At 46.1% G+C, this 14,273-nt stretch overlaps 1 protein-coding gene across 11 annotated transcripts in view; it reads left to right on the top strand.

Moving 5' to 3' along the window:
• The window catches only part of FGD4 (FYVE, RhoGEF and PH domain containing 4), a 1,139,208-nt gene that overhangs the window by 790,202 nt on the left and 334,733 nt on the right, over positions 1 to 14,273 (top strand). For all 11 annotated transcript variants that reach the window (XM_069628200.1, XM_069628199.1, XM_069628201.1 and 8 more), the window contains one exon: positions 3,973 to 4,062. In XM_069628200.1, the coding sequence (XP_069484301.1) occupies positions 3,973 to 4,062 (90 nt within the window). The remainder of the gene's footprint in view (positions 1 to 3,972; positions 4,063 to 14,273) is intronic.

Genomic DNA, 14,273 nt, shown 5'->3' with positions numbered 1-14,273 from the left:
ACACACAATCGCACACACCAAAGCAAAAAAAGGGGGGAAAAACGCAACCTAAAGAGAGAAAATCTATTCAAAAAGTATCCCATACCCCCCACAGCATTCTGTTTTATGTATGTGTTCTCTGCATTCTGAGTTGTCATGATGAATTGTAGTTCCACAGGAAGGAATAAAATCTTCAAAGGGCTTTTGGTTTAATCCATGTGGTTCGTATCTTTGTGCTGTTGTATGACTCTTTTGCCCTGAGGCTATTTTTACAGGTCCATTTAACTCCCGAGGCCAGTCTGAATGTAGGTGAACCCACTTGTCTACTTTGGAGTCGGAAACACTGTTTCTCCTGTGTGAGAGTTTGTCAAATTGCTTTAATGGTGGCAGGGAACCAGCAAGCATACTCCCAGTCTTGAGTGCTGTTGACGTTAAATGTTTCATACAGTCCCTGCTTTCAGCTGTGAAGAGGTACCTTTTGGAATTTTGGTCGCCCTGAAGGTTTTCTTATTTTGGCCCCGTTCTGGGCATTTGCAAATCAACTATGGGTTTTCAGTTTGTAGGACAGTGTCTTATTGGAGACATTGTAGATGTTTTTACCTGTAAGGTTGTTTGGGTCCCTTTCTGCAAGACCTCTCCCAAACGACTCCTTAACTCTGATCTTCTGTGATTGCATGGAAAAGCATGCTTTCTAGGAGGTTGTCACTTTCGGATCTGTACTGTAAAATCCTGGCTCCATATCAAGTTTTTTGTCTGACCGAAAAGTGTATTATAGGTGTTTAGTCTGGCACCTTTCTGTTCTGCCTTCATGATTCTGCAGATTGGGCAAAGGTTGGAATAGTTGTAACATGGTCTGGGGAGCTCCGATCTCTGCCTAAACCAGGGGTGGATGCCCCAGGTAAATGGGAATCGAATGTAACCTCGCTATATACCTCTATGAACTAATGGGGTGCAATGAAAGCATATTGATGGAGGAGGACGGACTGTGGAAAATCTGCAATATATCGGCTTCAGGCCGCTCTGTTCCTAAAGACTGGGCATTCCTGGCTCAGTCCAGATTTCCCTTAATGCCTGCAGCTAGGGTATACCAGGTGATTTCATCCCACTACCAATACATAATGTGTTTGTGGAGTCACCAAACGTCCACTTATATGTAAACTCATGCAGTGGCGTCGCTAGGGGGGGTCCTGGGAGGGCCAGGCCCCCCTGTGAAACCCTGTGCCCCCTCATGTGCCCCCCTACCTAAGATGAGCAGTGACCATGTTCTCCCCTTACTTTTGTCTGTGCCCCCCTACTTTTGTCTTTGGCCCCTTCTGTGCCCCTGCTAAATTTGATTCCTGGTGACGCCACTGAACTCATGTGCTGCAGTCAGGACATTCTCCATGAGCTTGCTTCCTGCTGTTGTACATTCGAAGTCTGCGCCACAACTAATTTCCTTTCAGGCCAAAGAATTTTGTCAATCTCCTTATGGCTTCAACATATCTGAATGGCATATTTGAGCCACCTGTATTCTTCTAAGTGGGTAACGTTTGAAAGATTCACTGGCGTTTTGCTCTTAATGCATTCAGCGACTTTCCTTTCCCAGTGAAATCTTGGATTTCCAGTACATCCAGCTATACCTTGAAGCTGCCTTTCAATTGTTGTCCCAGCATGCATGCTAACATGCCCTATTCTAGATTGCCATATGGTTAAAATAATTAAGCTTTAACAAATTGAGACAAAAACATTACAGTTCTACATTTATTAATAATTTAAAAGACATTCCATTACACATTTTAAGACAATTTAAAATCGGGTAATAATGATCATCAATATCGTAAAATACATTTGATAACACAACAATTCATTTAGATTATAAAAAGAAGAGTGAAAAATTGTAAACATAAATCTCACTCCAATTCTAATGAGATAAGAAAACCTGCGCTTGTTAAAATCAAAGAGGTAGTTTGCCCGGCAAGACAAAATTGCCAAAAAGAGTGAGTACAATTCAAGGCATATAATGATCAAATAAAACGCCTAAAATATATTTCACGTTTACCATGCAGAGCGGGACAGAAAATCAACAGATTTTATAAAGTTTCTTCTATCCGCTCCATTCCCACCTACTCATCCTTCCGCACCTCCTTGAAAGGCCTGATTCTCCACCCCACCCTGACTTTCCTTCCATACCATCTCCCCTCTCCAACTCCCCTTCCCTTCCAAGCTCCTTTCCCCTCGGACCCATTGGTCTTAATTCAGTTATTTGTAACCTCCTACCTACCTCCTCTCCACCTCAGTAAATTGTTCTACATACTGTCTCACTGGTTTGCTTCATGATTGTATATATGCTTCCTTCTTTATTGTACCTTGTTATACTGTAAAACGATTTGGATTAAAGTGCTATATAAACCCAATAAACATAAACCTAACATAAATTGCAAACCCGACAAGGACTTGGCTCTTTACTGATCATATTATAACAAACCTCTACCTCTCTTGTTTAAATCATATTCCATCTGAATCTGAGAAATTAGCATTTAACAGACCGATAGGGGTAGATAGGCAAGGAGCCATGACACCTGAAGATTTAAAGTCAAGGTGAAAATGTTGCTAAAATTCGTATCAGTGAAACCTGTCTATCATAGTTGCCCAGTTGTGTCTAAACAGTATGTTTTTGACCCTAGTCGGATTTTCAACCAGGTCATTACTTGAAGGACCCAGATCATGCAGTAGGCCCATACAAAACTCTGAATATGCACACACACGTATGCCTACCTTCTCGCATGATCACACAGTCAGATCAGTGAATAAACAAGAGTACATGAACTGAGCAAAAAATCTTAAGGTAAATATTTCCAAAGTGCACAGCTTCTAAGTGAGAAAAGACCAAACTCATACCTAACAGCGGCCAAAGGGACACTGTTTGGCACCTGCAGAACCTTTCTCCACATATGGCCCTCTATAATCGGAAGGCAATTAAGTGCCCATGTTGGTAACATTTCTATGCCGTACCACTTTGGGACAATTTTCCCCGCATAAAACTTCACACAAGGCAATACTGAATAACACCCATACTCTGAGTGTACCCAACGCAATTGGTTACATAGTACCACCCCACGAGATGTCAACCATTCCTTAACTAACGTTTGATTCATAAAAATCGGAAATTCAAAATATGTAAAGCTTTCAGCCTTCTCAAGGGCTTCTCTGTCAACTCGCCAATTAAATGCTCTGATGTGTTTATTATCTGTGGCTTTAGTTTTATTTGTATTGATCTTTAGGCTATCGGTCTCCGCGAAAGCCGAAAAGGCGTTAATCAACCGCTGCAGACCAATCGACGTGGTGTCAAAAATTAAAAAGTCGTCCGCATAGGCAAGCCAAATTGGCTTTAGAGCAGAGATTTTATGTGTCGCCAATGCTGCTGCTTTCTAAAACTTTTATTAGTTAACAAAAACCAGGACTGTGCTAGCATCTCGACGTAGAATGTGTCTTCATTTTGGCAGCACGTGGGTCACTGGCAATGCTGGAACCCTTTGTGTGCTAAGGAAGGCAGGTCTGTTGTTAGATGCTGCACACCTGTCTTTTCTTGCTGTTTGAACGTAGGTTCTGCTTACAAACCCAGTTTGTTGGCTTCGACACTCCCCCACAGTTCGATGGTCTCGCAATCCCATCCTTATTGCCATTGTGGGAGTTGCAAATTAGAGACATAAATCAGTGATCGGAATGAAAAGCAGTCTTTATATAGAAGTTAGATTTGCCAGCTTGCAATGGAAATCCTTCTAGAAGATACATTCTCCAGCTCCATGAGCAGTTAATCCCGTAATTGGTCTCTTATGCTCTTTTGAGTGCGAGCGCAGCACTTGAAATAACACGCATGGGACGGGCCAAGGGCTACAACAAGATACTGATGTATGTAAGTATGCTGATTTTTCCCTTCCAATGCATGTTTTGACCAAAAAAGTTTGTTGTGTGAAGGAAATATGCATCTGTTTAAAATGTGTGCTTTTATTTTAGGAAACCAAAGAGCAGAAGCTTCAGAAAATAGCAAATGAACTTTTGCAGACAGAGAGAGCTTATGTCAGTCGACTTGACCTCCTCGCCAAGGTATATTGAAAATGTCTAGCAATGCAAGTAGGTCTGTGTCATGCACAAGACCAATTTGAGGCCCGTATCTACATTCATATGTGCAACGATATCTGTTGGATACCTATTGTTAATATCATATTGCTGTTTGTGTTGTTTTAAAGAACATTTTCATAACTTCTTTCAAGGGGCTCAAAATAGTGACTTTGTGGTTTTGGAAAGACTGCAGTATTGTGGTTGAATCATTTGGCCATGCGTACAAAACCGTTTGTGTTCATGGCCCAGTGCTCCAACCACAAGGCTGTCAGGACTATTCTGTACTGATGATCCCTAAAAAGGTGAAACCAGGCATGTAGATGTCTTGTTGGGTTGATTAAGCGATGTATAAAGTAACACTGCCCTCTAAGACAAAGACAATTTCCTGGAGAAAAGGGTTTGCATTTGGGCTAATTTACATACCCACAATGCCTTGCTGATGTGGCTCCAAACTAGAGGTGAACTTCCAACTATGGCTACTAGGTGCCGTTGTGGAACGCGTGACTTGGCTCAATTGGTCTATCCTACTTTCATATTTCAGGTGATTTGTTTTTTCCAAGCCTTTTTAAACCCACCATTACTTTCTTGGTGTTTTTGTATACATGATATGATATGATATTTTATTTGTATCGCAATCGTACACAAGTGTTTCAGTGCGCGACTAGGCAGGGGAGAACACAGCACAACATAAAAACGATCTTTCTAGGCCCAGTGACATTGAGAATGCGCAAGTGCATGGGAAAGGGAAAAGGGAAAAGGTGCATGGAAGGGGAAGAGTGGAAAGTGCAGAGCCGAGGAGCGCAGATAAATAACATAAATAAAAATAAATAGAAAATGGAGGCAATAAACTGTGGTAGTGTAGCCAGCAAGTGGCAAGTGCTGTGTTTAAGGCAGCAGACTGGGTAAGTTTGAATAAGTGCAGAAAAAGAAGAAAAATGGGTAACAGGCACTATGGGTACAGATACAGTCCCCAGTGCAAGAGGTGGCCAGGGGGCAGTGCAGGAAGGTGGCAGGGTGAGCAGGTACCTGGGCCCAGGGGACAGAGGGTGGCCAGGTGCACGGTACCAAGAGAGAGCAGATCAGCAGGGGAGAAGGGGAGCGAAGGCAGAAGCAAAGAGGAAGGTTTTGGGGTGCTTCCGGAACCGGAAATGGTTCTCCTCAAGTTTTAGAGTGGCAGGGAGGCTGTTCCAGAGGGAGGCCCCAGCCGAAGATAGAGATCTACCCCCAGCTCGTTTCTTTGAAAAACGATTGACCTGGAGGGAGTTTAGAGGTAAACGAGCGAAGAGCTCGAGAGGGGAGGTATTTGCGGAGGGATAGCTGAAGTTATTTTGGACCCAGGCCCCAGAAAGCCTTGTGGACAATAAAGAGGGTTTTGAATTCAATCATTGCATCCACTGGGAGCCAATGGAGAGATTTCAGAGCTGGAGAGATACGATCCCAGGGCTTGAGACCAAGGACAAGTCTTGCAGTCCTGTTCTGGATAAGTTGTAGAGGAGGAGAGTAGAGGCAGGTAGATTTAGAAAGAGGCTGTTAAAATAGTCCAACCTAGAGAGAACCAAAGCTTGGGAGACGGTGAGATTCTGAGGGAATGAGAGGAAAGGAAGAATACCTCTGAGGAGGTGCAGTAGGAAGTTTGACTTTTTAGAGACCTCAGAGATATGGGCCGAGAAGGTAAGTGTGGAGTCAAAGATGACCCCAAGTTTCTTAGCCTCGCAGGAAGGGGTAGGAGGAGGGCCAAGGGAGGCCAGCCAAAGAGTGAGGGAAAAGGATGGAGATGGTGTGCCGATGAGGAGGTTCTCCATCTTGCTGGCATTCAGACAAAGATCATTGGTGGCACACCAATCTTGAATGGCAGTTAGGCAGTCAGAGATGGGAGAGGAGGTGGCCGAGGGCAGCCGGAAAATGAGTTGAGTGTCATCAGCATAGCACTGGAAATTTGAGCAGAAAAAAGCAATGCAGTGAGCAAGACTTGACAGGTATTGGTTGAAAAGCCAGGGTGAGACGTTAGACCCCTGGGGAACCCCACAGGTGAAGAGGAAGATATATGATGGGAAAGACCCCAGTTGGACCTGGGAAGGTCGATCAGAGAGGAAAGAGGTCAGCCAGGCCAGAGCCTGATCAGTGATACCCAGGTTATCACAGAGACGGTTGAGCAGGATGGTGTGGTTGACCGTCTCGAAGGCAGAAGAGAGATCAAGAAGGATGAGGACAGAGGGAATGTTAGAATCAAGGTTGGAGAGCAGATCTTCACGGATATTGAGGAGAGCCGTTTCCGTGCTTCTGGCCGCTCTGAAGACAGACTGGTGGTCATGGAGACAACCAACAGAATCTGAATGAAGGTTAAGCTGAGAGATGGCCAACTCTTCCAGGAGTTTGCCCAGAAAGGGGGTAATGGAAATTGGGCGAAAGTTAGCCGGACAGGAAGGATCAGCTGTGGGTTTCTTGAGAAAAGGATGCACAGGGGAGTGCTTCAGAGGGGAGGGGTAGGATCCTGAGGCAAACGAGTGGTTGCAAAAATCAGCAAGGGCCGGAGCGAGGGTGTCAATGTGGTCCTTGATGGTTTTGGAGGAACAGGGATGAATGAACCTGTTTTGACGAGGCTTTCATAGATCGGACTTGTCTAGGGACCTTGTCAGGGGAGAAAATAGGAAAGGAAGCGAAGGACAGTGAGGAGGTGGTTAAAGGGGGGTCTGCAAGCACAGACTGAGAAGGAATAGGAGGGTAGGCGAGGGTGGACAGGATGTCCTGGGTTTTAGGGAAGAAGTGTGAGGCAAGGGCTTTGCAGAGAGCCTGGGAGGCAAGAGGAGGGGAGGAGACTGCTGCAGGGTTGGCAAGCTCCTTGCAGATTTTAAAGAGTTCGGCCGAGTTGTTGGATGCCGCAGAGACACAGGCTTGAATGTGGGCTCTCTTCTTAGTGCGGACAGAAAGTCAGTATTGCCTTTGGAGTAGGCGACAGGCCAGTTTGTCAGAGGATGAGGAAGAAGACGTCCTCTCAGCCGCCTTACACTTACGTTTAAGTGTAGCTAGGTCGGAGTCCAAGGCCCAATGCTCCAACCACAAGGCTGACAGGGCTATGTTGTACTGATGATTTGTAATGAGGGTGAAATCAGATATGTAGTTCTCTGAACAGCTTTGCAAAATGTCTGTCATGGGTTTATTAATCTATGTATAAATTAACACTAGCCGCTAAAACAAAGACAGTTTCCTGGGGGAAAAAGACATGAGTTTGGATCCTTTGCATACCCACAATGCTTTGCCGATGTGGCTTGAAACTGAAGGTGAACTTCTAGCGATGGCTACTAGGTGGAGATGTGGAATGTTTGACTTGGCTTACATTTTTCATACAAATGGAATGTTACTGTTTTTACATCCTGGACATGTTAATGATGAATTGGTTTCAATTGTGTTTTGTGTATGTCAGAATGTTCCCCTAGTTGGAGTTATACAGACACTTAAGCCCTGGCTCCAACACCTTAAAGCACATGGCAAGTCCACTTGTTGGGTCAGACTGTTAATTCACCAGATACTCATCCCCCAACCAAAACCTTAGTAGTGGCTCTGGGATATCACTCAAGTCCTCCAGAAAAGCTTCCCTTTGATCACTTCACCATAACAAACACCAAGTTTGTTCTGCTGCTTTCCATTTATCTTTCAAAAATGACCTATGTTTGCTGAATACATAAGTTGGATTTTCATAGTATTGAGTAAAGTGATGAAGCATTAACGTGTACAGTAACCTGGTCATAAAACCATCACCCTTGTTTTTAAATCAAAGTTGGTGTCAGATTAAGTGGAAGATCATTTCGCTCCCAGGCCTCATTGAACAGCAGTGTCATGAGACCTTTAGAAATCAGGTCACGGGAGGGCTTTAAAATTGACCAAGAACAGCTAAATTCTCTTTCAATACTATTGCCCCTTCCCACTGATTGATGTTGAATTTTGGCATTTGCCATGTAGCCCATCGCTGACTGTATTTTGGCTCATTCTGTTAATAAACAATCAATTTGAATGTTATTTTTTGAATGCGTTCCCAATTTGAAGAGCTGCAACCTCTTTATTTTCAACAGAGCTAAAGTAAGCACGTCAATCTGGCCACCAATTTAAGAGCTGAAGATCATTTTTCATTAAAGTATTCTGCAGAAATAACGTGCCCATTAACTATTTGTAATACTACTCTTTTTTTTCTGTTTGGTCCTACTTGGCATCCTATTCTAGAGCACATTTTTTGAGGAATTGCTCTTTTGCAAAGTTATTGCCGTAATTAATCATTTGGTACTGAAACAATCTTTTGGGAAGGGAAGTGACGCTGGCCACCATTGTGGTGCCGCTTGCACCTCTCGCGCACTTCCACCAATTTGCACTGCGTTGCAAGGTCTTGGCTGTGAATCACAAACATGGCTACAGTTGAAAAGCCTCCCCGAACACATTGGACTCAAAGCATTCGTCTGAGCAAGGTAAGAAGCTCTGAGCAAAGGGCTACAGAGAAGTCCATCATCAGTGAGTGCTGCCTGACTCACACAGCTTGTCCTCTTGGATGGGGTGATCAGATGCACGTTCTGCAGAGTGCTCTGTTGTAGGGAGGACTCCCATGTCAGCGCTTCCTTTTGTCACATTTCTCCTCGAGCATCTCATCTTCGCCATTTTATTTTCAGTGCAGCCTGGATCATCAGCTGTGCTGTCTCTTCAGTTTACACAAGCCACAATTTTATAATCTTTTGGAGAGCCTGAAAGATCTACAAAGTTCCAGGCTGAGACAGAGATAAGGTAGGCAGGTATGGTATACTCTCCTGCCCCTTTTCTGTACGGGAATGCCTCTAGCCAACAGTGCATCCCCAATCTGGTATGTATGAGGAGTTTTGAATAGCCTTAATGCATATTTGTTCCCACTCTACCACTTGTTAGAGCATATTTATTTATGTTGGGTGTTCCGCTGTCCCATTTTATGAGACCCCTTAACATTTTGCTTTGTACCCCTTTGGTTTCTATGATCTTTAACTTAGTTGTAGGTCCAGAGAGACTTCTACTGAAGCCCCCCTTGCTGCAACCTTTTTTAGTATAAGGCCCTATGCTAGATCATTTGGAACCGAGGACAAGGATGCTTTATAAGCTTCTCGTGTTAGCACTAGGGTTATTTAATCACCCTACATTGGTTTTTTTGGCGAGTAAGCTGGTGGAAGCTGTAATTTAGTTTTGACTTCACCGGGGGTGCAGCCAATGTTACCACATTAGTAGCCCAATGTAGCTTTTGGTGGCCAATTGCGTACTGATGTATTTTTTTAAGTCCTACTCAGCCATTTTTGTATTTGTTTCCTTTAGGCATAACACGAGACAGACCTAACATTTTTGTCATTCAAACGTAGGTTCACTCTGAACCCCCCCACGGTAGTGTTTTTTACTAGTTTGGTCTACTGACTACTTGTCCTAGAAAGGCCAATACACATACTATTCAGATAGTCTTGGTGTTTGGCGGTTTCTAGCACTCGTGGGATTGGCTGGCTTCCACAAACGTTGTGTGCATTCCCTTGTGTCTGATTAGAGTGCTGGAGTAGGCCTGCCCCGTGAGTGTTTGGTGATATCCTGTGCAAGACCCTAACCCTTCCAAAATTCAACTAGGAGTTTGGTAAATTGCTTACCTGCTCAGAAGATTTGCGCCTTGCAACCGTGCTGCTGTAATTGTAGGACCAGGTCTGGCCATACTGGTTGGGTCCTCTGTCCTTACACTTAGCTCTGGTTTACATTTTCAGCTGCTGGTTGTCTTTTCTGGATTGACCTCATCCCCCCCACCAAGCCTCCTCGCTTGCTGGGATGAAAATCCAATACTGGGACAATTTCTTAGCTATTTTACCACCATCTTCTCAAATTAGCACCCTGGTCATGTGCCTTGGGATAGGAAGCTGCCATCATCCAGAAGGGTGACAGGGCACCACTAACTCACCTTCGAAGGGATTGTGTCCTCCGACGTATTCCTTATCTATGATATTTGTATCTCCAGCTTGCTGGCCTCGGAATTTTTTTTTAGAGGGCGCTGTGCGTCGACGTCCATCGAGTAGGTGTTCCTCGACAGCCACTGTATCGACGCCGACGTCATCAGTCCTATAAATGGCCACGCGCAGCGTCCATTGTTCAGTTCCATTTTTCCGCGCTTCGTGTGCCTCGGAATACCGTTGCTCAGTTCGTCAGTCGAAATAGATTCATATTTCCTCGAGAAAATCGACTCGTACTCGATGGCTTCCTCCTCCGACCCGACGACTCCTCGGTCCGGTTTCAAAAAATGCCGAGACTGTGGGAAGAAAATGTCGTTGACGGGTCCTCACAGGATCTGTTTGTCGTGTCTGGGAATCGAACACCAGTGTTCGGAGTGTGAGGAATGCCTATCCATGACGGCGAAAGCCTTGAAGGAGCGTAAGGGGAAGCTTGAGAGAGGCAAGTCAGTTTTAACTTCCTCGAAAGTTTCCGCGGTAGAGTCGAGACATTCGTCTCCTCACCGTCGAAAGCATTCTCGGTCTAGGTCTCGAAGTGGCTCCCACCACTCGTCGAGGTCTAGACACTCGAAAAAGAGACATAGAAGATCTCCTTTGTCGTCTGCTAGTTCCCCTGAAAGAGTAAATTGCCCCACAAAAGACAGCTCTCAGGCTGAGTGGGAGGAATTCAGAAAAAAGATGCTAAGCGCCTTCTAGAAAGCGGCCTTGACCCTCTTGAAGTCATCTGAGGGTGATACCCCGGGTGAAAAGCCCAAAAAATCTTAACGCCGCGAGTCGAAGCACCCGGCGAAAGAGTCGAGCCAAAAGCGCCATGAGCCATCGGGAAGTAAAGCATCTTCGACGCCATCGTCAAAAGCCCCTTCGAAGCATAGATCGGCGCCATCGACGGTGTTATCGAAGGGTTCTTCGACGCATCCGTCGATCGAGTCGAAAAAAACCCACGGCTACTCCACAGCCAAGGGTTACATCGAGAGCCTCCGACACGACGTCGAGAAAGTCGTCGACATCATCGAGCAGGATTCCGATCCTCTCGAGTTCTTCGAGGCCTCTTCCAGTTTTCTCGACGCCTTTGTCGGCGCCTTCGAGGATTTTTACATCGGCGTCGACGACATCGACCTTTTCAAGGCCACTGATGATGGCTCCCTCTGCTTTAGAGATAGGTTTTATACCATTTCACAGGCCAGAGCATCCCCCTTTAACTTCAATTTATGAAGAAAGGGAAGATTCTGATCAAGAAAGGCCTTTTGGGCTGCAGAGGACCACATCACCTGAACCAGAGACTTTTGCCTCTGAGGAAAGAAGGTTGAAAGACCTTCAGGATGCATTACAGGAAGCAAGTGGCCTAGACACTTCCCCAGAAGTGGAATTTGTCAAACCAGACCCAGGGGAACATGCTGAAACCCCTTATAGAACCCTAATGTCAAGAATTATGGAGTTCATGGGTTGGTCTGCGCCTTCACCTGTTTTTCAACAGGATGACCTCACAGATATTCTGGATAAAGGTCCACAGGAGGATCCTGTGGTTCCCTTTTATTCTGCTTTACAAAGAAAGATTTTAACTAACTGGGAAACTCCTAAAGTTGTCCCTGCGGTTAACAAGAAGTTGTCAGCGAAATATAGGGTATCTGCTGCTGACCCTGAATACCTATCTAAGCACCCTACTCCAGAGAGTCTGGTGGTCCAGGCTGCAACTTCATCAGGCAGTACATCTGCATACCCCACTGCTCCACAGGATAGGGATGATAAAAAATATGATGCCATGGCTAAGAAAGTCTTCTCGGCCTGTAGCATGGCTTTAAAATCTGTTAATGCGACTTGTACGCTCGCTAGGTTCAGCCACTCTCTTTGGGATTGTGCTTAATCAGCGGCTGACTGCCTCCAGGAAGGAGAAGAAAGGGACGCATTTTCAAATATCATCAGAGATGGTAAAGATGCAATGTGCGAGTCCCTTCAAACTGGCATTGATTCTACTGACAGTATCAGCAGGGCCATGGCGGCAAGTACCACAATCCGCAGGCATGCGTGGTTGAGAAAGTCCGGCTTTGCTTCTGACGTACAGGCCAGACTTTTAAATATGACCTTTGACGGCTCTTCCCTGTTTGGTAAGAAGGCGGATGACAGTTTGGAAAAACTGCAAACATCTAAAGCAGCAGCCAAGTTAATAGGAGCTGCAATCCGCCAAACTAATTTTCATCCCTCAGGATCCTCTTGGAGAGGAAGGTCCTTTCGCTATTATTCCTCATATGGAAGAGGCAGAGGACGGTCGGCTCAAAGAGGCCAAGGAAAATTTACCCGTGGTGGACGGGGTAAAGGAAAGAAAGCCGCATGAGCAGGAGCCGATTTACCTTCGACAACTGCATCAGCGGCTTCCAAACCACTCTGAGGTCTCCCATCACAAGACACCTGTAGGGGGCAGGTTAACTCACCATCTGACGAAATGGCAGGCTATTACGTCAGATGCTTGGGCATTGAAGACAGTTGCCCAAGGTTACTGCCTGCCTTTTCTACGCATCCCTCAGAGCCATCCACTGGGGAACAGCTCTCTGAAAGTGCCGGATCCGCTCCTCTTGCAGGAAATTGTAGACCTGCTAGAGAAAGGTGCCATAGACCCGGTACCTGTAGCGGACAGGAACAAGGGCTGGTACTCCCCCTACTTTCTCATACCAAAGAAAGACGGAGGACTGAGACCCATCCTGGACTTACGAGAATTGAACAAGTTCCTCAGGAAGGACAAGTTCAAGATGGTAACTCTCTCTCAGATCCTTCAGGCCCTTCAGCTTCAGGACTGGTTGGTATCTCTGGACCTTCAGGATGCTTATTTCCATGGGCCAATCCATCCCAAGCACAGGAAGTACCTGAGGTTTGCAATTGGCAACTCTCATTCTCATTATCAATTTCGAGTTCTGCCATTTGGGCTGACCTCCGCCCCGAGGGTCTTCACCAAGCTAATGTCGGTTGTGGCTGCAAGTCTAAGGAGGGAAGGGATTTGCGTCTACCCCTACCTGGACGATTGGTTGATCAGAGCAGTTTCTTCGGAACAAGCTTGGATCCAACTAGATTATGTCTGCCACTTCCTTCACAAGCTGGGCTTCTCCCTCAATTTAAAGAAGTCACAGATGATACCATCACAGAGACTCCAGTTCATTGGAGCAGTCCTGGACACGTCCCTGGGAAAAGCCTCGCCCCCAGAGGTGAGGGCTCAAGATATTCTGCAGATGGTCACCAGGTTTAAAAATGCCCAACGTCTCCCAGCCTACGACTTTTTGAGGTTGCTAGGCCTCATGGCATCCTGCATATCCCTTGTGCCAGAGGCTCGCCTGAGAATGAGATCCCTTCAGTGGGCACTGAGGACTCAGTGGTCACAATTCTCAGGGAGGATGACAGATCTCCTCCGGATTCCGGACAAGGTAGCCCACGACCTTCAATGGTGGGCCTCTCCAGAGAACATCTTGAAAGGAGAACTGTTATGGCAACCATGACCGGAGATAACAGTAGTCACAGACGCCTCACTCACGGGGTGGGGAGCCCATGCCAACGACTTGACCATCAGCGGTCGTTGGTCTCCATCGGAGTCCAGACTACACATCAACCTGTTGGAGCTGAGAGCCATCAGACTGGCACTGAAGGCTTTTCTGCCGTCTGTACGGGGGAGAAACGTCCTGATAATGACGGACAATACAGTGGCCATGCACTACCTCAACAAAAGAGGAGGCGTAGGGTCACTGCCACTGTGCAGAGAGGAGATGCAGCTCTGGTTTTGGGCAATTCAGGAAGGAATCTCTCTATCGGCAATTCACCTAGCCGGAGAGAAGAACTTGACAGCGGACGCTCTGAGCAGGCAGAACACAGTCTCCCACGAGTGGGAGATAGCTCAGGAAGTCCTTCAAGAGATCTTTGCCCTTTGGGGAACCCCTCAAGTGGATCTGTTCACCACCAGTATAAACAGGAAGTGCGACAGTTTTTGCTCAAGGGAATTTCCCCCGAGAGGAGCTCTAGGAGACGCTTTCGTAGTGGACTGGGAGTTCCCACTTCTGTATGCATTTCCTCTGGTCCCTATCATTCCTCAAATGATCAGGAGGTTGAGGAGGTTTCGGAAGACCATGATCCTAATTGCCCCGGATTGGGCCAGGAGAACGTGGTACCCGGACCTTCTGGACATGTCCATCCATCCTCCAATTTGTCTACCGTACAGAGAGGATCTTCTATCGCAGAAGG

Source organism: Ambystoma mexicanum, chromosome 12, assembly GCF_040938575.1.
Source record: "Ambystoma mexicanum isolate Mex_15411 chromosome 12, UKY_AmexF1_1, whole genome shotgun sequence".
Taxonomy (NCBI): Eukaryota; Metazoa; Chordata; class Amphibia; order Caudata; family Ambystomatidae; genus Ambystoma; species Ambystoma mexicanum.
The sequence above is the reverse complement of the archived record's forward strand: the minus strand, read 5'-3'. Positions and strand labels throughout refer to the sequence as shown.